The sequence below is a fragment of the Oryx dammah genome, unplaced genomic scaffold (genome assembly GCF_014754425.2).
Source record: "Oryx dammah isolate SB20612 unplaced genomic scaffold, SCBI_Odam_1.1 HiC_scaffold_5, whole genome shotgun sequence".
Lineage (NCBI taxonomy): Eukaryota > Metazoa > Chordata > Mammalia > Artiodactyla > Bovidae > Oryx > Oryx dammah.
Window position 1 is genome coordinate 58,213,548 of NW_024070189.1, and position 24,081 is coordinate 58,237,628.

At 45.6% G+C, this 24,081-nt stretch overlaps 3 protein-coding genes across 9 annotated transcripts; 1 reads left to right on the top strand and 2 right to left on the bottom strand.

Annotated features, from left to right (window-relative positions):
- Positions 1-994: 994 nt before the first annotated feature.
- On the bottom strand, positions 995-13,285 carry IK (IK cytokine). Its single transcript, XM_040239894.1, has 20 exons — positions 13,127-13,285; positions 12,494-12,560; positions 10,339-10,431; positions 9,757-9,816; positions 8,610-8,777; positions 8,273-8,387; positions 7,734-7,804; positions 7,595-7,641; positions 6,363-6,526; positions 5,359-5,467; positions 4,968-5,007; positions 4,587-4,806; positions 4,329-4,347; positions 3,787-3,865; positions 3,416-3,496; positions 2,798-2,855; positions 1,759-1,847; positions 1,470-1,578; positions 1,266-1,300; positions 995-1,181 (listed from the first exon to the last, which is right to left on the bottom strand). The coding sequence occupies exons 1-20, from the start codon at positions 13,140-13,142 to the stop codon at positions 1,154-1,156; spliced, it is 1,668 nt and encodes a 555-aa protein (XP_040095828.1). The 5' UTR covers positions 13,143-13,285; the 3' UTR covers positions 995-1,153.
- On the top strand, positions 13,246-15,701 carry NDUFA2 (NADH:ubiquinone oxidoreductase subunit A2). 2 transcript variants are annotated; one of them, XM_040239914.1, is made up of 3 exons: positions 13,246-13,548; positions 13,671-13,777; positions 15,389-15,701. In XM_040239914.1, exons 1-3 carry the CDS (start codon positions 13,448-13,450, stop codon positions 15,478-15,480), a joined length of 300 nt encoding a protein of 99 aa, XP_040095848.1. In that variant the 5' UTR covers positions 13,246-13,447; the 3' UTR covers positions 15,481-15,701. The 2 variants fall into 2 exon arrangements, with proteins under 2 accessions (XP_040095848.1, XP_040095849.1); XM_040239915.1 differs by having other exon boundaries at positions 13,394-13,548; positions 13,671-13,824; positions 15,389-15,695.
- TMCO6 (transmembrane and coiled-coil domains 6) lies at positions 15,663-21,267 on the bottom strand. 6 transcript variants are annotated; one of them, XM_040239899.1, is made up of 12 exons: positions 21,083-21,265; positions 20,853-20,965; positions 19,020-19,135; positions 18,730-18,913; positions 18,324-18,428; positions 18,075-18,160; positions 17,738-17,854; positions 17,430-17,541; positions 17,140-17,326; positions 16,902-16,996; positions 16,328-16,495; positions 15,663-16,096 (listed from the first exon to the last, which is right to left on the bottom strand). In XM_040239899.1, exons 1-12 carry the CDS (start codon positions 21,165-21,167, stop codon positions 15,983-15,985), a joined length of 1,482 nt encoding a protein of 493 aa, XP_040095833.1. In that variant the 5' UTR covers positions 21,168-21,265; the 3' UTR covers positions 15,663-15,982. The 6 variants fall into 6 exon arrangements, 3 of the variants coding, with proteins under 3 accessions (XP_040095833.1, XP_040095832.1, XP_040095834.1); XM_040239898.1 differs by having other exon boundaries at positions 17,418-17,541; XM_040239900.1 differs by lacking the exon at positions 18,075-18,160 and having other exon boundaries at positions 17,418-17,537; positions 21,083-21,266.
- Positions 21,268-24,081: the final 2,814 nt, after the last annotated feature.

A 24,081-nucleotide genomic window follows, 5' to 3' on the forward strand; every position in this document is an offset into this window, starting at 1 on the left:
CAGAAACTTAAACTGGCAGTCAACCCGCAGGTCTGGATCTTAAGTGACCCTCTAGATATCTTCATCTGAGCCAGGTCGGTTTCTGTGACCTTTTCCCTAATTGTGACTGCTGCCAACCACCATGAAATCAGGGTATCACTTACTGTCTGAAATTAACCCATCTAGCTGTTATTGCAGACAGCCCAATTTCAGCCTCCTAGATGCCATGCACAAAGCTGGCTTCCTCAAAAAACCCTTACTCTCTCAAGGTGAAAGTAACCAAAGGCAATGGCTAAGGTAGCCATCTAGCTTTTCTTGGATCTTGTAAGCCCTCAGGTTGTACCTCTGGGCAGGCAGTGGCAGCTACAGACCAGCCAGAAATAAATTGTGACCTTTGTTGACAAGTACCAAAGTGCTGGCAGTTAAGCTGAAAAGAAGAAAAGGGTGATGGAGTGAGCTGAAGGCCAGAGAGCCCACACCTAGGCCTTGACAAACTGTTCAGTGTGTTGAAGGGCACCAAACCCCTCTTAGCTAGGACAGGGATTCCTCAAGTGAGGGATTCCTCACTTCCCCTCCAACCCATTAAGCAGTGATTTCTGCTTGGAATTACTGAAGATCCCCACAGGGCATAAATCTGTGAAAGGTTTTTTGTTCCCAGGAGTGTTTCTCATCAGGTGCCTTCACCTAGAACCCAGTCATGCACAATCTTGGGATCAGACTGGCAGCCCACTGGGCTAACCCTAAGTCCCAGAGAATCTCTACCCTAAGACTAGGTCCCCAGATGAGTCTGCTATTTCAGACCAATCATCTTTGTTTTTCTGTGCTATCAGTGAGGGTCAATCGTCCCTTCTCCACTGGGTATCCTGGCTACTATATATATTGCTTAGGAATCTATTAACAGAAGCACAGCTCAGCAAAGGACTGAGCTGACTTTTTCCATGTGATTTTTATACAATTAGTGGGATCAGTAGACTTCTTGGTGTACCTGGGCCCTCAACATACATAAGATAAGACAGCAGGTTAACCAACTTTAATGGGATCAAAACATTATACAATAAAATCTATATACATTCACACACAAAAAATCTTTCAACTTTTTTTTTGGAATTGTATAAAGCAAGCAGTGGGGAGTAAATCCTTGTGGAGATTATTCTTGGAGTTGGAACCAGAGATTTTAGTATTTTGGTCTTTTCACTTCAACTCTGCAATAAAAGGAGAAATGAACATAAGATCAATATACTAAGCAATTCTCACCAGTCCCACAGAGGAAAAATAATGCTGCTCACCCATCAGCTTCCATCTTCTTCCTCTTCTCAATGATCTGCAAGAACAGTTATAGTTGATAGACTGCCATTCTAAGCTCACCTGAAACCCAAGGCTGACCTCTCTCCTACTTCCATGGCTCTCCAACCCCTTGCCTGGTTCCTGAATCTGTGGGCAAATATGGCTCCCCAGCTCAGGCCCTCTCACCCAGAACCAGTCCCACTTACCGCACTAATCTTTTTCCACTGGCGATCAAGCTCTGCTTTGTCATTGGTTTCCTTGAAGCGCCTAGTTTTCCGCCCTTCAGACATCTTGATGCCATACTGGAATGCAGCTCTGAAGGGAAAAAAGGGGAGTTGAGGGAAGGAGGCATCAGAGGTTACAGAGCAGTAGCAAGGTGTTCCCAGAGGACCTATGAGCAGAGAACTGATTTTGTAATGTTTCAGCCAGACTACACCCTCTAACCACCCCCCATCCCTCTCCTCACTCTTGGCTATATTTAGTACCAAGACTCACTTGGGCAAAGCCTCCTTGTTGTTCATATACTCGCTATATTCCTCCTGGGTGTCAAAGTCCCAGCGGCCTAAAGGACCTTTCTTGTTACCCTGTTGCAGGACAGAATTGGGGGGCAGGGAAGGAAGAGTTATCAGTGGAAATCAAATTTTAGCCCTTGATTAAAGCCAGGCTCTCCCATAATCCCAGGTTTCATCATTAATAAATCCTACCTTAATAATAAGTGTTTACTATGTACTTACTATGGGTTGGGAAGATCCAATGCAGAATGGAAAGGCTACCTACTCTAGTATTCCAGCCTGGAGAATTCCATGGACTGTATAGTCCATGGGGTCACAAAGAGTCGCACAACTGAGCGACTTTCACTTCACTCACTCCTATGGGCCAGGCATTATTCTGCACACTTAACATGCACCTTATTTAATTCTCTCAGAAACTGTTCTGAGAGAACTTAAGAGTTCTCTCCATTTTCCTAATGAGGAAACTGAAGAATAAGCAGTAACATAATTTGACATGGTCACAACACTAATACCTAGCAGAGCCAGGGTTAAGCAAGGCTCCAAAACAGAATTAAACCATGCTGTTAAGCACAAAAGTACAGAGAGAACAAGGAAAAAGATGACACTTCTTCACCCTTATTGGTGTTTGGTACTTTTGTTTGTTTAAGGCTTAGAGGAAATATCAATCCTGGCTATAATAAAACTCAAGTTATTTTCCTTTTTCTCCTGCCAGTTATTTTCTAAAAACTGAAATTCCTTCTGCCCTTTTCTACATGTGCACTAAAGGCCTGCTTACTGCTCAAGATGAAGTCAAAGCCTGGCACTTTATAGAAAATAAAAAGAAACATATTCTTGGCCCTATCTCATTTGACTTTGTAGTGACGCTTTAAAACAGTTAAGCTGCCCAAGACCCACCAATGCCCCTGCTCCTACTACTCCAGCTAATGGAAGGTGAGCCTCAGGAAATGACAGACCTTTTGCGAGGAGGAAATGGGATATGTGTTAAACAGTAACTGCCCCCACCCATTCTTCCAGCTCCACACCTGGTCCATTTTGCTGTAATCCACCTCCTCATCACTGTCCACAGCCATGTCATCCATCCTAAAAAGAAGCAACAGTTTAAAAGAGATGGTGGATTTCCAGACTCCTATGCTTCATTCAGAAACCTACCTACTAAGAGACTATATGCCTAGGAATAGCCATCCCTCCTAGGCCTCCCACACAGAGCCTAACATAATACTTTATCTAGTAAGAAGTACCCCTGGATTCCAGCAAGTCAAATTTCCACATCACTGCTACTATCCCCAAACTTGTTCTCCGATCATCCCAGTCCACCTTCTTCAATAGAGTCTCGGGACTGCCCTGGTAGTCCACTGCTTAGCAATCCACCCACCAGTGCAGGGGAACAGGTTCATTCCCTGATCTGGAAAGATTCCGCATGCAGGTGGGCAACTAAGTTTGCGTGTCCCAACTACTGAACCTGAGCTCCACAACAGGAAAAGCCACTGCAACTAGAGAATAGCCCCCGCTCGTCACAACTAGAAAAAACCCACACACAGCAAAAAAGACCCAGCATAGCCAAAAATAAAATTAATTAAAAATAAATAAAAAGCTATGTGACGATTATTATTAAAAGAAAAAAAAGAAAAATTCTCACGTACGTGGCTGGATAGCACTCAGCATAGCTATTGGACATGCCAAAGAAATCTCCCAGCTGCTTCTTGTCCTCTGGCTTCTTCAGCATACGCTACATTAAAGAAAATAATTCTACCAACAGCAGAAAAACTTCAAGCAGGAAGGGCCAAGGGCTAGAAGCCTCAACATGAAAACTCTTAAGAGGGCTAGAACGTGAATGGGTCCTTTGAAAAAGGGGAAATACATGACTTCATCCTTGTCAAAATCCAGCACGAAAGGATAAGAGCAAGACGTGAGGGTGGTGGGGAAGGGGTGGTGGTTATGGGGAAGCAGGTGGAGTTGGAATGAAAAGAGAATAGTTTGCTAGAACCCATGAACACACTGAAATAAAGGATATGATTCCGTGCCTTCCCAGCCAGCAGATCCAGCAAACTTTTCATTGATGGACTTGATCAACTCCTTGGCAGATCCGGGTCCTGTGCAAAAGAGAACTCTGTTCAGACTTTTAAATAAAGAATTTACAACCTCTTCCCTACAACACACTTCCCACCTGTGCTTTTTGTAAGAACATTTTTTTAAGCAACAGAATTCTTTTTTAACTAAAGAAGTTTTAATCAAATTTCAACTCAAAATGAGCTACTCTGCTTGAGATGCAGTCGTGTGCCCAGAATATCCTTCGCTCAACCTGCCTCACATCCTCAGAACCCCACAGCTGGGAGAATTACATCAAACAAATATTGGCCTACTATTGTGCAGGAAGACTGAATTCCACACTTATCTTCTATCTACCCCATAAAGCAAGGCATGGATCTTTCAAGAACCCAGAATAGGAAGTTCCCCAGTCCCGCCCTTGGCAGCTCTGAAATCTGAGTCAGACTCTCAGTCCAGAACCAAGCAGCACTGCCAGAGCCAATGCAAGATGCCACAGGTACAACTCACCTTTGTCAACATCCATGGGCTGGAAAGAAAACAGAAACTGAAGTGAGTGTCACCAAAAAGGATGCCCACTCATCTCTCCCCCAAGTTTGAAACAATTTGCTATCCCATCCCTTGCCCACATTTCCAGGACAGATTAGTTGACCCAGTTGCTACTATGGAGCCATGAGGCACCTATATAACTCATGTGGGTTCTATACCTGGTTGGGCAGCCACAAAGACAGGCAGCCCCTCCATCTGGTGCCCGGGACTCCCACTCACCTCATCATCCACTTTTGGCTTTTCAAAGTAGCTGTGCCTCTTCTTCTCTTCTTCTCGCTCTCGGTCCCGCTCTCGCTCTCGGTCTCGTTCTCGCTCCCGCTCTCTGTCACGGTCTCTGTCTCTCTCCCGATCACGCTCCCGTTCCCGGTATCTCTCCCGCTCCTTGTCTCGAGGAGTCTTGGTTGTGGAGGGCACATAATCCCCAATATCTTCAAATATACTAGGAAGACAGAGATCCCAAGCTGACAAAGTCACACATATTTCCATCTCCCCTAACCATTTTTCCAGATTCTCACACCAAGGCTTCCCCCAAATGCCAAAGACAGGAAACCCAGAAGACCTTCTTCCCTCAGATCAGGAGTCAGGGGCTAGGATACATACTTCATGTCGGCTTCCGGGGGTTTCTTCTCTTCCATTTTCCCTGTAACATAAAGAGAGTAAGGAAAACACTCCTGAGTTAATTTCCACCCAGCGTCACCATGCTCCCTAGCTCTCAATACCCTTTTATACATCTTCTTTTCAAAAGATGGGACAACAAAAGCTATCCCTACTTCCCCTCCCCATGCCTCAAAACTGACCACTGCTTCCTGGGTGGGTCAAGCAGACAGAACCTAGATGGAACTATCCCCTTCCTAATGCTTCACTGCTCCCATTTTTCTCTGGTCCCCAGGAGCCTCCCAATGCTCTAGGAACAGAGGCTCTAGGAGACCTTGGTCCCATCCTCAAAAGCCCCTCAAAGAGTAAGGTTTCTCTCCCTAACCCTCCAGGTTACCTTTATCTTTCTTTTTGAGCTTCTTGTTGCGGGTACCCTGCCTCAGGTAGGAAAGGATCTGGGTGAGCTTGCTGATGACAATGTCATTTGTAGTCAGTGTGGTCTGGGCCTGAAAAATCCAAGAAGAATGTTATCCCACTGAGCAGGACTCTCCTCATTTATTCATTCATTTACTTTAACAAACTGAAGGATGGGTGAAAATTAACTAGGTGAAGACAGGTAGAGGAGGTGTTATAAAAGGACATTCTGGACAGACGAAACAGCATACAAAGGCCTGGGTCAAAAGTGAATTTAGTACATTCAAGAAAGCCAGGATGATTGGAGAACAAACAGGGAAGTGAGGTAAAAACAGACTGCAAAGGCCAGAGTTACAGGGCCTCACAGGCCATGATAAAGACTTTGCTTTTTATCCTAACAGTAAGAAATCATCAAAAGCTTCTAAACCGTGATGAAACAAAATTCATGTTGTGGAATCATCACTCTAGTCATGTATAAAAATAATGGAAAAAAGGATGGAAAGACATGGGAAGTGGTAATGGCCATATAGTACAGGGTTTCTTTTTGAGGGTGATAAAAATGTTTTGTGTTTTTTTTTATGACAATGTTTTAAAATTGATTTTGATGCCAGTTACACATTCACAGTATATTCTATGAATATACTAAAAGCCACTGAACTGCACAATTTAAAGGGATGAATTGTATGGTATGTAAATTACATCTCAATAATAATAAAAGTAAATATAATACTGAAAGGGAAACAGAGTGGAAGTGTGGAAACTAATTAGGAGCCTCTTTTAATAGTTTCAGTAAGAGATGATGGCTAAGAATGGAATGTTACTGTGTTACTGGCGGAGACAGAAAAGTCAATGAATTCAACGGAGATTTGGGAGGTTAAAATGTGGACAGGACTTGGTTAAATGTGGTAGATGAGGCTCAGGGCAAATCAAGGCTGATTACCAGGTTTGAGGCTCACGTGGCAGGCTCTTGGGACTTGGGTCACTCACCTCCATGGTGGGGCAATCAGCTTTGCTGCGGATAAGAGTAGTGGGGATGTCTGTGTCGGCGTACTCATCATCCAGGTCTACCACATAGGCCATGCGGCCTGGAAGAAACAGCTCATTCCTCTCATATGCTTTGCTCTTGAAGAGCATGCGGTAAACATTTCGGCCTACAAAAAGAGAAACAGCAGCAAGTAGCCAATAAGAACCTTCTACAACAACAGCTGCAGTTTACTTTTAGCTTGTAAGCATACCAAGTCTGAGAGTTAGGTGATTTACTACCACCTAAGTCATCTGACTACTGCACTCCTAGAGCTACTAAGAGACAGAACAAAGAATGGGACCCTGGCCATTTAACTCCAAAGTCTGAGCTCTTATCCACCCTTCTTACACTGCCTTCTGAATACTGTGTGCCTAGCACTGTATTAGGCCCTGTGAGGAAGAAGGATGAAGTTTACACTAATACTGATGAAGATCTGAAGATGGAGAAAAATAGCACTACTACATGCCCAATGTGATAGGCATGTTACACATATTATTTCTCTTTGTCACAATAATCTCATGAGGTATATCAACCCCATTTTGCAAGTGGACAAGCAGGAGCTGAGAAACTGTGTTGGTTGCACCCCAAATCACATGCCTTGCATGATTTCACCACAGGATTCAAATGCAGGTTTCCGAATTCTGAGTTTTTAATCACCAACCATGCTACCTCCCTTAATGGATAAGCCCAAATCTGAGAGAGTCCAGCCTAACTGAAGGGACATTAGTGCGTGTGAGTGTGCTAAGTTGCTTCAGTCGTATCCGACTCTGCGACCCATACTATGGACGGTAGCCTGCCAGGCTCCTCTGTCCATGGGATTTTCCAGGCAAGAATACTGGAGTGGGTTACCACAACCTCCTCTGGGGATCTTCCCGACCCAGGGATGGAAACTGCATTTCCTGGATCTCCTGCATTGGCAGGAAGGTTCTTTATCACTAGCGCCACCTGGGAAGCCCAGGGACATTAGTAATATATATGAAATAACTACCGAGAACATTAGTAATATATATTAAGTAAGTAAGTCCACATCTGAGTTCTATTAAGAGTAGTAGTATGTGGGAGCTACCTGGTTTGGGGACAAAAAAAGAGATAAAAGTAGGTTGAGGGAGAAGGGAAGCCTATCCTGCCCAGAGCACTAAATTCCCTACAAGTCATCTGGAATGCAGAGGCACTAGTGCAGAAATTCTGTACTCACCCAAACGTGTTTTAAATTCAATTTTATTTTCAGGATCCTCATCTTTCCTGAAAAGACAGAAAGAACATGCTTGCTAAATGTGTTCCTATGTTTGGCCCCACCTTTCTAAACTCTCAAGCTCTCCCTGTTGTTTACTTACTTAGTTTCCTTCTGGGGCTTTTCCATCATTTCTTCCTCCTCCTTCTCTTTGCTGGCAATTTCAGCTCGTACCTGACAGGAAAGCACTTAAGGTTTACCCACTTATTCACTTTACATATCTTTACTGAACACCATTATGCCACACTGTGCCAGAAACTAAAAATTCAATACTAAAGAAAACAATATAGTCCTTGCTTTAATGGGGCTTGTAAAAAGAAAGGCAGACAAATTAAACAATTAAACAGCAAAATGTGATAACTGCTATAAATGAAACAGAAGAGCTATGCAAGTGTGCAGGTAGTAGGAGGTGAGGAGCGGGGAGACAACCATACCTAGGTGATAAGGGAAGGTTTGCTTCCCCAAGAAGATAAAACTGAGGCTGAGACTTGAAAGACAAATAGCAACCAGTCCTACAGAAGGGTCACCATTAGACCTTTTAGATGGTTTGAACTAAGGGCAGTCTCCCTCGTCACCCAAAAAGGCCCTTAAAAGAGCATTCAGCATGGCAGTATTACTCTCCACCTGCCAACGAAGGCTCACCTTTTGAAGCAGAGCAAAATCCAAGCCTTTCACCAAATGGGTGTGTTCCATGTCACCACCCAAGAATTTAGACTCCTGGATCAACTGTCTTCTTTTCTCTGCAGCTGATTTGTCCCTAGAGAATGAAATAGACCACATAAGAACTAGCCTTTGAATAAATAAATTGAAAAATGAAGCCTAGAAAAAAAAAATAACCATCCTTGTGAGCGGGAAGCGCCTTTTGAAATGGCTTGGTATGAGGAAAAGACTTTCCAGAGCAAGGAAAATGTGAAGAATTCATACTGCCACTGTATGACTGCAATGCTGAGAATCATGCCCTGGCCCGCTCAGTACTCACGCCTCAGCAGTGGGGCCCACAGCCCTGTAGTTAGCCGTGGTGCTTATCAGTTCTGTTTCCTCATAATCTTTGTTCACGCCATCTCGCCGTTCCTTGGCACGGTCCCGGTACTTCTCTGCTAGTTCTCTCTCTCTCTCAATTTCTTGTTGGCGAAGCTTGGCATAATAACTGTGACCAGGGAAAGGCAAATGTGTGAGCCTCAGCCTGTTTCCTCTCTCTATGCTGAAAGCTCATATATGTCCTGACAGAACTGCTGGTCACCTCTTTTTGTTTTTAGTATTTGTCTCCACTAGGTCTTATTGTGACACAAGGGATCTTCGATCTTTGCTTGGGCATGTGGGATCTAGTTCCCTGACCAGGGATTGAACCCAGGCCCCCTGCATTGGGAGGGCGAAGTCTTAGCCACTGGACCACCAGGGAAGTCCCTGGCCACCTCTTGGCAGTCCTCAAATTAGAGCCATAGCTTCTTCCACCTCACAGATATGCTGTTCTAAAGCCACCTCAGTATACTCCATCTGTCACTTCAGAATCCTTCACTATCACCCAGCTCTATATCACTGAGTCTCTACAGGTATGAGACTTTTCCATATGGCAACCAGAAAGTCACCTGAGTTTTTATCACCTTCCAAATTTCACCTGAAAATAGGTCATTTCTTGCCAGTCCTCCTCAAGAAGAGAGGAAAAAGTAAAGTTCGAGATCCAGGAAGCTTGGTGTCATATAAAAAATAGCAATAACAATGATGACAGTGGCAACCAAGATTGACTGGATGGCTACTATATGCCAGGAACTGGTACTAACTGTTTACATGGACTGTCACAGTTGATCCTCATGACAACCTAATAAAAATTATTATCACTATCTTGATTCTACCCATGAGAATATTGAAGATTAGAGACGTTGAGCAAAATGCCCAAGAATATCCAGCAACAAACTGGTAAAGATGAGATTAAAACACAGCAAGGTGGCTCCAAAGCCCTAAACTGCCAAATACACTGCCATTCTAAGTATCATTCCTCTCCACTATGAAAGCAGAGAACCTCAAGACAAGAAAGGAAAACCTCAATCTCTTGGCTCCTAACCAGCCCCTATTCCTTACCCCCAAACACCATCCACCACAAAACCCAATACTCCTCCACCTTCCTTTACCTTTTCTTTTTTCTCCTTCGTGCAGCTGGATCTTCATCCTCATTGTACTCTCTTGGCATCCTAGCAAAAAAAGAAATTCACGGATAGCAAAATATTGCCACAGCACCAGAAACCCCAAGAAGTGCCCTTGAGGATTAAAGAAAAGCCTAGAATACTGACCAAAGCAAAAACTGTCAGTTTTAATCAGGCAGAGATCCAAGTCAATATTTGTAGGTGAGTTGTTCTCAAATTTTAGAAAGCATCACAACCATCTGAAGGACTACTAAAATTATATATACCCAAACATCTGCCCTAGAATCTGAGTCTGTGGGGCTGGAACGGATCCAGAAATCTACTTATTTAAGCACCCGCAGCAACTCTAGTTGGTCCAACAAATGGTCCATGGAACATACTCTGAGAAAAACTGAGATTCCCTAGAGCATCCCAGTCTTTCCTGGAGCTTCAATCTCAAAAGGAAGAAAATCAAAACCATGGACTTAAAAAAAAAAGGGGAGGGGTGCTTTCAAGTTCCTAAGACATCTAGTTCAATAAATTTTCCATAGGAAATAGTCAGAACACAGATTGGATCAACCCAGAACTTACTCATGGTGACGTGACTTAGAGGGTGGTGCAGAGGTAGGTGCAGCCCTTGGGGTCATGAGAAGTTTCCTGAAGTCTTCATTAGTGAGTTTTGATCTAAAGAGCAAAAATTTTTACAGATTAGTACCCAATGAGAATTGGAAAAGGAATATGTAAAAAATATGGTTCACTTTACTAGAAATCAGGGAAATACAAATTAAAACAAAGCCATGCCCTTTTAATGCATCAGTGCTAATGATTAAAAAGTTTGATAAATCAAGAATGAGTGAGAATTTGGTAAGTGGATATTCTCTTATCACCGACAGGAATATAAATCAGCATAGATAACTAGGAGGATGATTTGCCAGTATCTTTCTTAAAATTTAAATGTGTAATATCCTATGATGGAGCAACTCCATTCAACTGTATTTAACCTGGTCAATTACTGGCATTATGTGTATAAGGCCTGTGAAAGAGATCTAATTACAGTTTTGAAAATAATAAAAACTTGGGAACGACCTAAACTCTGACTGGAGACTATTAATAAATAAACTGTGACAGTATTTCCCAAATGTGGAGAACATAGCACTGACAGTATAAGATGCAATTTTAACTGATACAGTGACCAAACTCAAGTAAGTTTCCTTTGAACTCTCTTCAGAGTAGGCCTCTTCCTTGGCCTGCTGAGCCCACTGTAGCAAAGAATCCTGCTAGGTCTCCCCCAAAATGACTCTTCAACACTACCAAAATACGAATTAAGACTACTGCAAAAGGGGATAGGGATCAAAATTCAACTCTGAATACAACAGAGACAATAGGGAATTTATGGTAAATTACTCAGACATCAAAGTAGAAGATGATTTTGATTTAGATTAGCAAGAGGAGTGACTGGATCTCATTGATTGACTGATGGATGGATGGTATTCTCCATACCCTAACAGAATTCTTTGCTAAAATTGGGTTCAGGAGACCTGGAAAAAAATATAAGCCCTGTAGAAGCCTGACTAGAGTTTGGTCAAGAAGGGAGTCCTTCAGCAGAGGTGTGCATCCCTACTTCGGGGCTGACTACATTTCCACCTGGGGTCACTAGGACACAGCTATCCCATACTATAGAGTTCTGAGGGTGGGATTTTGGGGTGTGAGCCCTGGCCCTGATCCACCAGCATTTTAGAAACCTATGTGGGGGATGTACAGCCATCATAGCTGGTGGCACCGGGATGGAATCATTTCTGTGTGTACTGTGTGGCAGAGTCCAGCTCCAGCCACCTGGACACTTACTACATGAACCTTACATGCCTCTCCCTGCCAGGTAGTCTGGGGATCCGTGCTCAGGCCTGGAGGGACATTGATGAGACAAGGCTTGAGCTAAGAGAAAGCCAAAGGACAGGCTGTGAGGGAAGATGAAGGCAGGGTATCTTGCCTGGGAGGAAGATGAAGTTGAGTATCACATTAAGGGTGAGGGTTGGTTTCTGTTGCTGCTGAGGCAGAACAAGAACCAAGTAGGACTGGCTATTAGTATACTTGACGCCAACAAGTATGCAGGTAACAAATAGGGCAGGAAAAACTTTCCCTCTACCCTCTTATATTTATATATATATTCTGTACCAGAGATCTGCAAATGAAACTGACAAAAGACAAACTTAAAAAAAAAAAAAAAAAAGAAGTCCTTGTCACCCCAATAAGGACTAAGATATTGAGAAGGGAAGATCATCAGATGGCAAAATTATATACACACAATGTAACATCACTTAATTTTAATATTTTAACTCACAAGGCAATATTTTACTGAGACATAAATGCATTTAAAAAGAGTAGCAAAAAAAGATATGTGTAAAAAAGGTAAAATGGCTACCTCTAAAAAAGGGAATGAAATTGGGAATGTTATCAAAGACAACATTGACTTCATTCTGATGTTTTAATTTTATACAAAAATTAATTCCTAAATAACACAAAATTAAACATGAATTTAAAAAAATTAGCACTCACTCTGCCATTATTTCCCCTCTAACACTTTTATGCAATTGGCCTGACCCAGTTAAAGTTCACAGAGATAACAGGGCAAGTGGTATGATTCTCTGACCATTCTTCCTGACAAGACATTCAGAATTCTTTCACTATCACCACCACCACTTCGCTCATTCCCCAGCTCATTCCCATGGTTCTACGTCAAAACACTCACTGGTGGAAGGAGTGAGGATCGTCCACATCGTGGCCATCTGGAGCCAAGGGATTGGAGAATGGTTCGCCTAAGAAAAAGAATTGATATTAATTTAATAAATCTCTTTAGAATCAGGTCCTGTGCAAAAGTTGGGGATTCAGTAGTGAACAATACAGATGTCTTTTCCTGTCAACTTGCTCACAATCTAGTGGGGAGAAAAGTCAAGAACAGCGACACTGACAATACAATGTAAAAAATGCTAAAGCAAAAAATACAAGGGGCTACGGGAGCGCAGAGGACGGGACCCCTAAAACCAGGCTGGAGGATCAGCCAAGAAATCCTGAACATGATATCTAGGATACTACGCAAAAGATAAATTGACGTAACTGAAAATTAAGTGATAGGGGTTGGGGGAGGCTCACAGATAAATCTTATCTGTCGTGGGCTGGGACAAGAACAAGATTTAGGGACAATCTGGAATTTCCCGGCCTCGTTCGGGGCCCAACTGCTTCGCCAGGGTCCAAGCGTCACACTCCCGGCCCGCCTCCACTCCGCCCCACCCCCCACACATAGGGCTTAAATTCTGAGGCCAAAATAACACGCCACATGTCCCGAGTCCCGCGGGGAAAAAAGGAGAGATGACCCAAGCCTTACTATCTCGCTCCGGCATTTCGTCCGCAGTGTTTCAACTCCAACAACGACCGAGGATCCGGTAACAACACAACGCTACAGGAACCTCCCCACAATGCACCTCAGGAGACCGCCCACAATTCCTTTCGGGCCCCAGCTTTTCCGTCTCGGCCGCGGGCGGAGAAATCAGAGGAGGCGTTGACTGGCAATGCTTTTATGGCATTGGCTAAGCGTGACCCCGCCCCTTGCGTACACCAACCTATCACGGGGCTGGAGCGTCCGAAGCTGATTTGATAGGATTACTTGGCCGGAAGGTCTAGGGTGGATGATTGAGTACTAGCCGAGATGGCGGCGGCTGCAGCGATTCGTGGAGTCAAAGGCAAATTGGGCCTTCGTGAAATTCGTATCCATTTGTGCCAAAGCTCGCCCGGCAGCCAGGGCGTCAGGTGAGGCGCGGCCCAGTGAGGCGGGTGGGCTTCGGGGCGCCAGGGTCATGACCTCGACCTCCCTGGTGTCTGGAGAGGCCCGTGCCCACACCGCACGCGCGGTGCTCTCTCCTGCCCCTCAGGGACTTCATTGAGAAACGCTATGTGGAGCTGAAGAAAGCGAATCCCGACCTGCCCATCCTAATCCGCGAGTGCTCCGATGTGCAGCCCAAGCTCTGGGCCCGCTACGGTGAGCGCGGGGCGCAGGGAACCAGAGACCCCGGTGGGGGAACAAAGGTTCGAAAAGAGAACGGGCCGCCCAAGGTCACACAGAAACCTACACAGGGACTGGGACTCAGACTTCAGCTTTGCTGTTGATCTTGTTGCAAATAAGGAGATATACATTCGCAGAGTTACAGAGTGTTTGTATCCAAGTAACAGGTGGAGGTAGGCCCTGCCCTGCCCAGGAATCGTTTTTGTAGTTCAGAACAGGCTTCAGTTAGGGGAGAAGAGATGCTGGTCCAGTCCACCAATGTAGGTCTTTTCAAATTATCTATGGTCAGTGCGGGTCCAGGTGGCATATGGGAATCCCAGTAGTAAAACCCTAAAATAATGCTGTGTTGAGCATTTACTGCTAGGCCGTTTTTTTTAATATAAATTTATTTCTTTTAATTGGAGGCTAATTACTTTACAATATTGTATTGGTTTTGCCTGCGTTGAGTGCTTTCCTGTCCAAATCTCTTGAACCTTAAGTATATGAGGGGTGGATTCCTTTTTCTCATCTTGTAGAGATTAGAACGCTGAATGAACAGTTGTATGGAACATACCTAACGTTTTTCAGCTAAGATGCATAACACGGTTGAGCTTTTACATTTGTTCCCCAATCCTAGACTGCACTTCTGCCAGACTTCAGTAGCTGGCTCTTCAGGTTACAATTCAGGTAATCTTGTAGGTCTGAACTTCGACATCACCTCCTCAAAAAGGCATTCCCTGACCAGTTATGTAACATTGCCTCTTTACCCTATTTCATTTTACCAAGTGTTTATTAACATACTATTGTGTCATTTTACCACAATTTGAAAACTACTCTCATGTTGCCTGAACATAGAGACACAATAAATATTCATTCCCTGGTGGCTCAGATGGTAAAGAGTCTGCCTGCAATGTGAGAGACCAAAGTTCGACCCCTGGGAGAAGGAAATGGCAACCCACCCCAGTATTCTTGCCTGGAAAATTTCATGGACGGAGGAGCCTGCCAGGATACAGTCCATGGGGTCGCAGAGTCAGACACGACTAAGCTACTTCACTTTCACTCACTGAAGAATGGTATTTTTAATCACAGCTTTTAATTACACTTTGCCCTAGGAATGTCTGGGGGAAGGCAGGGAGTCACACCCAGGGCAGATTGTTTTTAACAGTGCAGCTAACTGCAGTTTGCCATGCACTAAAAGTTGTTTGCAGGAAAAAATTTTCCTTCTGAAAGCTAGTAGACTAGAGGAGATGGACACACAAATAAATTTAGTTTATGAACTATAGGAGCCATTAAAAGGGCACAATTAAGAGGCAGGCCCATGTAATACTCTGCTGACAATGATTAATACTCAGTGCTACCATGCCCCTTAAAACTTCCCTGAAACACTTTCCTTCCCATTATGACCACCCAGAGTGAGCCAAAATTCTACTTAGACCTGGGCTTCCGAGATATGTTAGAGACCCACTGGATAAATTCTAGGCATGTCAAATACATTTTGGTCATATCTCTTTACTACCCTTCGTATCCTACCAAGAGTATAAGTGGAAGACTACTTTGGTAGCCTGTACAGTGCAGAGTGAATAATTAATAATCTTTCTATCTCCTCAGCATTTGGCCAAGAGAAGAATGTCTCTCTGAACAACTTCAGTGCTGATCAGGTAACTAGAGCCCTGGAGAATGTGCTAAGTAGCAAAGCCTGAAGTCTCCACTGAGGATTAAAAACAACAGCCCCAGAGTCTGGGCTCTGCTGGACTGAGTACAATGTGGAGAAATGTATTCTGTTCTGTATAAAGATTGTGCTGAAAATGCTGTCTAAAGATGATCTGATTCGCATCCCACCAACTACCCCTTATTGTGCAACCATCTGAGGGAAAGCAGTTGAATATAAAAATAAAACTTACTTTATTCTGTCCCATCAAAAGCCATGAGCCACTGAATCCAAAAAAGGGAAAGAACAAGAAAAAAGGAGGTTCCAGGGACCTATATTAAGTACACCACACTGAGTTCCATCTGGTCCTCTTGCCTGGACAGTGCTGGATCAAAGGGGAGGAGCTGGGATCCAAAGGTCTTGGCTTAGGCTTAGGTGTAAGAGCTGAGGGCATGATACCCTTATGGTTCTAAATCCCCAAAGGGGCTCTATAGGCCAGGACCCTGGGGAGTAGGGGAGATGAGGAGTGGAGTACATGACTTTCAGAAGTCAAGTCACCCATGGAGAGCTGTCTGCTGGAGAGCATGCACGCGATCCTGGAGCTGTGCCACCTCCTCATGCCTTTGTAAGGCCTGCAGCCCTGACTGCTGCAAGAAGGCCTGGGCAGCCTGAGAGCAGGAAAGAAAGAGATTCAACACTGGGTCCCTGAGCTGCAGCACATAAACACCACAGCCTTGAGTTAGCCCACCTCTTCTTGGAAGAGTGTATTCCCAACAAGAGTACAGAAGTTTTGACCTGGAGCCCACCTAGGCTAGCCAGGTCCAGAGAAATGACTAAAGACTGTAAGGAAGGGGGCCATGGTGGAACAGGGGGACGGGGGACTAAGGCCAGAAACCCACCCCTGGCTGATAGAGGAACAGCAGCTGCAGCAGCTCCAAACTCTGGCCTACTACTTCAGTGTCAGAGAGGGCCAGTGTGTCCAGCAAGGTGGGGAGCAGGAGCCCTGGCCATAGATGCTGACAGTAAGCGGGACCTTTCTCTGCAACGTTGCACAGAACTGTGAGCACCTGCAGAGGGAAACATGTACACAGGACCCACAATGAAACCCAAAGATTTTAATGATAGCTGGAATGGGGTGCTGACCACATGCCCAGTCACCATGCCAAGCACTCTTAATATGCATATTCTGTAATCCCTTCAGGCACCCTCTGGTAGGATTACTATTCCCAATTATAAGTGAGGAAACTGAAGCTTAAGGTGGTTAGCTGACATGCCAAAGGTTAATAACTAGTAAACTATAGTTTAGGAACGCACACCTATACTGTTCTGTGACTGATGGTCTGGCCCTGAAGGAATCCATACCACACCACCTGCCTGCTCTCAGCTCAGGGTTACTTCTGAGGGCTGAGGTCTGCTCCCACTGTTTTACACTTAGGCCACCATATCTTGGACCCAAGGGACCCAAATACCTACCAATACGCTCACCACATTAGACACTGACAACAAGTGCAAGAGGGGCTCAATCAGATCCAGGGAGATCAAGGAGGTACAGAAACTAGGACTGTTTGCTGAAAGGGAAAATGTCAGAGTGAAGTTGCTCCAACTCAGGCATGAAACCATCCCACTCCCAATCCTACCCACCTCAGCCCAGACCAAAAGGAAATATTCCCAGGAGCTAAAGGTCCAGGCCAAGGCAAATTGTGGTGCTTACCAGTGAGGTTGTTAAGGAGCCAGAGGCCCTCAGGAAGCAGGCTGGGCTGTTTATGGAGAAAGAACTGCAGAAGGATAAATAAGGCTGCCAGAACACGCTCATCTTGGAGATGCATTGGCTCTCCCACAGTCTCTGCTGCTGCCTCTGTCAGCAAGTTGCTTAGACACCGAACAACAGGGCATACCAGCTGTAAAGACAAGTAGGGGTTCAGGTTTAAGGAGGAAGGGGCAACCTGCACATGAGCTGGAACTGAATCAGAGGGTCACCCAGATATTGACCTGTCCACGTACCAGCTCCAGTCCTGCATCCTCAGTTCTCTGGACAGCCGCAGCCAAGTCCAACAGCAGCAGCCCCAGGGTGGTTAGAGCCCCCTGGGTGATGAGCAGGGCATTGTTGACCTGGCTGAGCAACAGGAAGCAAGCAGTCACTACTCAGTCAGTCCTTAAGCTGGCAAACAGCTTAGGTCTGTGTGTTTCCTGGGCTCCAAGAAGAGAGGACCAGAGAAGAAACATCCCCACAATTCCAGAAACTAAAGCCTGAGTGTCATGGAAGGAAGCCCAAGGGGAAGTCTGTGGCACTTTCCCAATTGCCCTATTACCTGCAGATGATGTAGTGAAGGCACCAGGCAAACTCCACGGCTACCCCAAGGTTCAGCTTTGGGCCAGGTTGTAACAGTTGCAGTATGTGCTGGGGGAGAGTAGAGCCCAGGACCAAGCTGTCAGTAGAAGCAGAGGTGTGAGTCGGAACCACGGAAGGCGAGATGTCAATCACTCTTCCCAAACCTGAAGAGCAGGTGGGAAAGTGCCCAAAACCCAAAGCTCTTCCCAGTCAGGCGCATGGGGTTGAAACGTCCAATGTGTTGGAAACAAGACTCAGGCATCCAGAGGCTACACTACTGAGTAGGTCACACCTGCCTACACATAAATTTTACTTACGGGATAATCTTCTCTGGAGCTTCCTTAGCCTGCAGAAGCTGGGACAAGGCATATCCAAGGGCTTCCAGCACAGTCAGATGGGGAGACTAGAAGCAGAGTAGGGATCTGACTCTGGAACCTAGGCCGTTAAGATTTCCTAAGACTTTCAATCCCTTAGCACAGAGAAGAGGCTGGAGCTGCCTAACCAAAGCAGGTGGGGCGTGTAAGGAGATGGGTACTCCAGGAGGAAGAAAGGAGGTGGACACTCACCTGGATGCAGGCAGCCAAGGCCGGAACAATGCCCTGAGGTAGAAGCTGCCTTCTCACAGCCTCACTCTCCACAATCAGGTTACCCAGGGTATACAGACAGAGCTCCTGAGAGCAGAACAACAAAGCGCTGGACTTGGCCTACCTCAGGATCTCAGGCTGGGGGTCGATGGGCCGGGGTCGGGGGGGAGGAGGGCATGGGTTGGGGCTGGGGTGGGAATGGGAAAGATGAAGCATCCCAGTCCCTGAGAATCTGAGCACAGGGGAATGGCAGGTGATGGTGCATGTATGGCTGTGGCTGTCAGGGAACCAGGTTTTCCTCTTTTACCTACCTGCCAGCTCAAACTGGACCCAAAAGCACAATTTTTAAATCCAACCCAAGAACAAGGTAGGACAGGACAGGGCTTACTATAAAGTCTGAGCTGTGACCGGAGAGGTAGGTGAGAAGGTAGGAAGTGGCTGGCAGGCAGGCCTCAGCCACCGCAGACTGCTCAGAGTGAGAGAGCTCATGAAGGCACCGAGCCGCCTCAAGCTGCAGCAGGGCCTGGTTGCTGGTCAGGAGGCCAACCAGGGTCCGAATGCTGCCCTCGAGCCTACGTGAGTGAGCACCAGAGGCCTTCTCAGCTAGCAGCCCATTCCCTCCACACCCCTGTCCATCCCCCAGAGCCCCAGCCACCCACTCACATCATCCACACTGACCTGATGAAGGTCTCTTGTGTCTCAGGGTGCTGCAACCCTCGACGAAGGCTGACCAGAGCCCTCTCCCTCTCCTTTTCCTCTATCCCCCGCTGGGCCAACCGCAGGAACTCCTGGATCTGCAGCACAGGACAGGGAAATGAGACATGGCAACACATCGATCCCAGATAGCAAGACATGAGTTCTGCTCTACTCTACCTGTGAGCCCTGCAATATGGTACAATCCCTAGAACTTGTCATTCACACTATTATGGCTAATAAATGCCAACCCTGCAGTAGAGTGGACTGAGAGGAAATCAAAACTGTTTAATACCAGCCCTGCCACTTATTCTACAAGGGACTAAACCCAGTGTCTCACCTGAAAAATGGGAGTAACATCTACTCTGGTGTCTTACTGGGTTATTTCAAGAATAACATTTAAACCTCCCAGCCTGGCATAACCTACCCCTCCAGCCATTGTCCCTATACAACTGATAATGCAACGACATTTAGCATAACATGAATTATTTTTTTTAATGTTTCCAAGCTTTTGCAATATCGATCCCTTCTGCCTGGGATACCATCCACAGGTCCTCCACTTCCTTCAGATTTCTCTTCTCACTGCCTCTGGGAAGTTAGTTCTTTCTGGTATCCTTTGAAAGATTCAGTGGTTTCTACTGTGCCTCATGTTTCCTTCACCACAGGCAGTAGCACATCTGTCTCCTTCAGTGGGTTGGGAACATGTCAAAGAAAGGGACTCTTTTTTGTGTACCTGAGTACCCAGCATAGGTGTCTTGGTACAAAATAGACAAACTGAATCAATGACACAACCTAGGTATAAGTTCTTCATAAACTATACACATAAACAAAGTATAAACGTAGGGTATGCCTGATGCTTACTAAATGAATAAATGACCTGAAATAAGTTCTTTTGTTCACTTATTCCATAAATGCTGAGCATAGTAATACACCAGATACTATATAGGCATCTGAATTTTCAATGACGACAAATAAGATAAAGTCTAGTTAGAAAAAAGGTTAACAAACAAGCAAATAATTAGTATAATTAACATTCTGCAGACCTACTTTAGATGCAGCAAATGCAAAGGCTCTAGGAGAATAATGGGGCTGGTATATTGTTCCAAGAACTGAAAAAAGGACAATGTGGCTGAAATGAGTAAACTGATAAGATTGCAAATGGCAGAGGTTATACTATGCTAGAGTGTGTAGATCACAGGATGGATTTTGGATGCATCTGCCTGATGTGTAAAGAATGAATTTTTAAAAATTAATTTAATAGGAGGCTAATCACTTTACAATATTGTGGTGGTTTTCGCCATACATCAACATGAATCAGCCACGGGTGTACAGATGTCTCCCCATCCTGAAACCCCCTCCCAAAGAATGAATCTGAGAGAGGCAAAATTTCGGTAGATGACCTGTTAAAACAGAAGTTCAGTATGCAGAGAAGAGGGTACTGTCAATTTTGACGGCAACACCATGTAAAGACTTAGGAGGCAAAAAAAGGCGGGGAGGGGAGGGGAGGACTTGATGATGTATTGGTGCTGGGGTAAGGAAGAGAGTTGTCAAGAATGATTTCCTGGTTTCTGGCTTGACCCACTAGACGAATGGAGAAGCAAATAGTATTCTTGCCGGGAGAATCCCATGGACAGAGGAGCCCGGTGGGTTACAGTACATGGGAGTCACAAAAAGTCGGACAAGACTGAAGCGACTGAGCACTAGACGGATAGAGGTATTGAAGGGTCCGCGTTCGGGTTTGGAGACAACCCTCGAGTACAACAGAAGGAATTTGCCGCCTAGTGGGTGTGACTGTCATCACGCACCCTGACCGCTCACCTGGGCTTCTCCGAGGATCACGACCACACATCCCTCTTCGGCTTCCTCCGTAGCTTCGTCTCTCAGCAGCCTCTTGCTGACCAGCTGCTGCTCCCTCCGCGCCTTCCGCAGTGCTGAGGGGAAAGGAGCCGGCTGAGCATGGGAGAAGAACCCACAACCCAGGGCTCGTCCCGTTGCCCCATCTCCGACCGCCATAACCCCATCCTCCCGTGTTCCTCGCCCACCCGCACCTGCCTCCCGCTCCCGCCGGCGGCACCGTAGCTCCTCCACTCCGCAGCCTGACGGCCTGAGGAGGCCCCGCCGTCCGCGCCACATGATAGTAGTGGAAAAATCCTGCAGGAACTGGAGAGCCAACAACTTTACCCAGAGATCCAAAACAGGACACAGCCGGCGCAGGCACGGCGCACGGCGGAAGGGGAGGTGCCAGTGGGCGGGGCACGAAGCGAAGGGAAGGCGGGGCGGAACGAGGGGGCGCGACCACAGGCCAGCCTGGGCGAAGCGGCGAGAGGGTGGGGCAGACAGAGGGAGGGAAGATGCAAAGACAGGATTGGGTGGGGCGAAGGCGGAGAGGGGCTTCTAATTGAGGGAAGGGACCTTTCAGTTCAGTTCCGTTCAGTCGCTCAGTCGTGTCCGACTCTCTGCGACCCCATGAATCGCAGCACACCAGGCCTCCCTGTCCATCACCAACTCCCGGAGTTCACTCAGACTCACGTCCATCGAGTCAGTGATGCCATCCAGCCATCTCATCCTCTGTCGTCCCCTTCTCCTCCTGCCCCCAACCCCTCCGAGCATCAGAGTCTTTTCCAATGAGTCAACTCTTCGCATGAGGTGGCCAAAGTACTGGAGTTTCAGCTTCAGCATCATTCCTTCCAAAAAAATCCCAGGACTGATCTCCTTTAGAATGGACTGGTTGGATCTCCTTGCAGTCCAAGGGACTCTCAAGAGTCTTCTCCAACACCACAGTTCAAAAGCATCAATTCTTCTGCGCTCAGCCTTCTTCACAGTCCAACTCTCACATCCATACATGACCACAGGAAAAACCATAGCCTTGACTAGACGGACCTTTGTTGGCAAAGTAATGTCTCTGCTTTTGAATATACTATCTAGGTTGATCATAACTTTTCTTCCAAGGAGTAAGCGTCTTTTAATTTCATGGCTGCAGTCACCATCTGCAGTGATTTTGGAGCCCCCCAAAATAAAGTCTGACACTGTTCCCCCATCTATTTCCCATGAAGTGATGGGACCCGATGCCATGGTCTTTGTTTTCTGAATGTTGAGCTTTAAGCCAACTTTTTCACTCTCCACTTTCACTTTCATCAAGAGGCTTTTTAGTTCCTCTTCACTTTCTGCCATAAGAGTGGTGTCATCTGCATATCTGAGGTTACTGATATTTCTCCCGGCAATCCTCATTCCAGCTTGTGTTTCTTCCAGTCCAGCGTTTCTCATGATTTACTCTGCATATAAGTTAAATAAGCAGGGTGACAATATACAGCCTTGACATACTCCTTTTATTATTTGGGGCCAGTCTGTTCCATGTCCAGTTCTAACTGTTGCTTCCTGACCTGCCTACATATTTCTCAGGAGGCAGGTCAGGTGGTCTGGTATTCCCATCTCTTTCAGAATTTTCCACAGTTTATTGTGATCCACACAGTCAAAGGCTTTGGCATAGTCAATAAAGCAAAAATAGATGTTTTTCTGGAACTCTCTTGCTTTTTCCTGATCCAGCGGATGTTGGCAATTTGATCTCTGGTTCCTCTGCCTTTTCTAAAACCAGCTTGAACATCAGGAAGTTTATGGTTCACATATTGCTGAAGCCTGGCTTGGAGAGTAAAAATCCCAATTTTACAGGTGAGAAAAATGAGACAAATACAATTATGGATCACTGTTCTGCATAAAAGGGAATGGCATTATTTTTGCAATAAAGTAATTGTTTCATCAACTTTGAGCACCACTAATCTACTAGGTAATGGGGAAACACTGGTGAATTAAACACCATGTTCCAGGGAATTATTCCCTGGCAGTTCAGTGGTTAGGACTAGGTGCTTTCAATGCCATAGGCCCAGGTTCAATCTGCCCTCTGGAACTAAGATACCGAAAGCTGGGCGGCACGGCCAAAACAAAAACTGTTCCATACCCTCAAAATCTGAATTGTGCCCAACTAAGCCCTACATGGTCTATTTCCTGCATACCTCTCCAGCCATGCCTTACTCATCTCTCCTCGGATTATCGTTCCCTAAACAAGCCTTGCACTTTTTTCTCTTCTGGGCTTCTGCACAGGCTGTTCCATTGTTTAGAGCCCAGTTTCTACCACCCCACCTCTACTAAAACCAGCCTCCTTCCTTTAACTAACACCATCCTCAAGATCTCTAGTGCCCTTCTCAGAACAACCGGACCAATGCCCCTGTTTGAGAGCATGTAGTACCATACACTTCTTCGTAACCCTTTTCACAGCAGTCATTGTTACAGTGTAATTTTTTGATGTTTTCTTCTCCCAAACCCCCTTCACAACTCCAAGAGAGTAAAGTCCTGGTAGGTAGCACTTAAGAATTTTTATTGAGGGAATTCCCTGGTGGTCCAGTGGTTAGGACTCCATGCTTTCACTGCTGAGGACAAACAGTTCAGTCCCTGGTGGGGATCTAAGATCCTGGGCAAGGTGTGTGCCAAGAAAAAAAAGTTAAAGAATTCTTATAGAAACTGTTGATCTTTTGAAATTAAAAGACACTTGCTCTTTGGAAGAAAAGCTATGACAAATCCTGGACAGCATATTAAAAAACAAAGACATCACTTTGCCAAAAAAAGTTCAGTAGTCGTGAGAGTTGGACCAAAAAGAAGGCTGAGCGCCAAAGAATTGATGCATTCAAATTGTGTTGCTGGAGAAAAGTCTTGAGATCCCCTTGGACAGCAAACAGATCAAACCAGTCAACCCTAAAGGAAATCAATCCTGAATATTCAGGAAGGACTGATGCTGAAGCTGAAGCTACAATACTTTGGCCACCTGATGCAAAGAGCTGCCTCATTGAAAAAGATCCTGATGCCGGGAAAGACTGAAGGCAAAAGGACATGGGGGCAGCAGAGAATGAGATGGTTAGATAGCATCACTGACTCAATGGACATGAATCTGAGCAAACTCTGGGAATTAGTGAAGGACAGGGGAGTCTGGTGTGCTTCAGTCCGTAGGGTTGCAAAGAGTCGGAAACAATTTTTTGGAAGCTACTACTTAGGCAAAAGT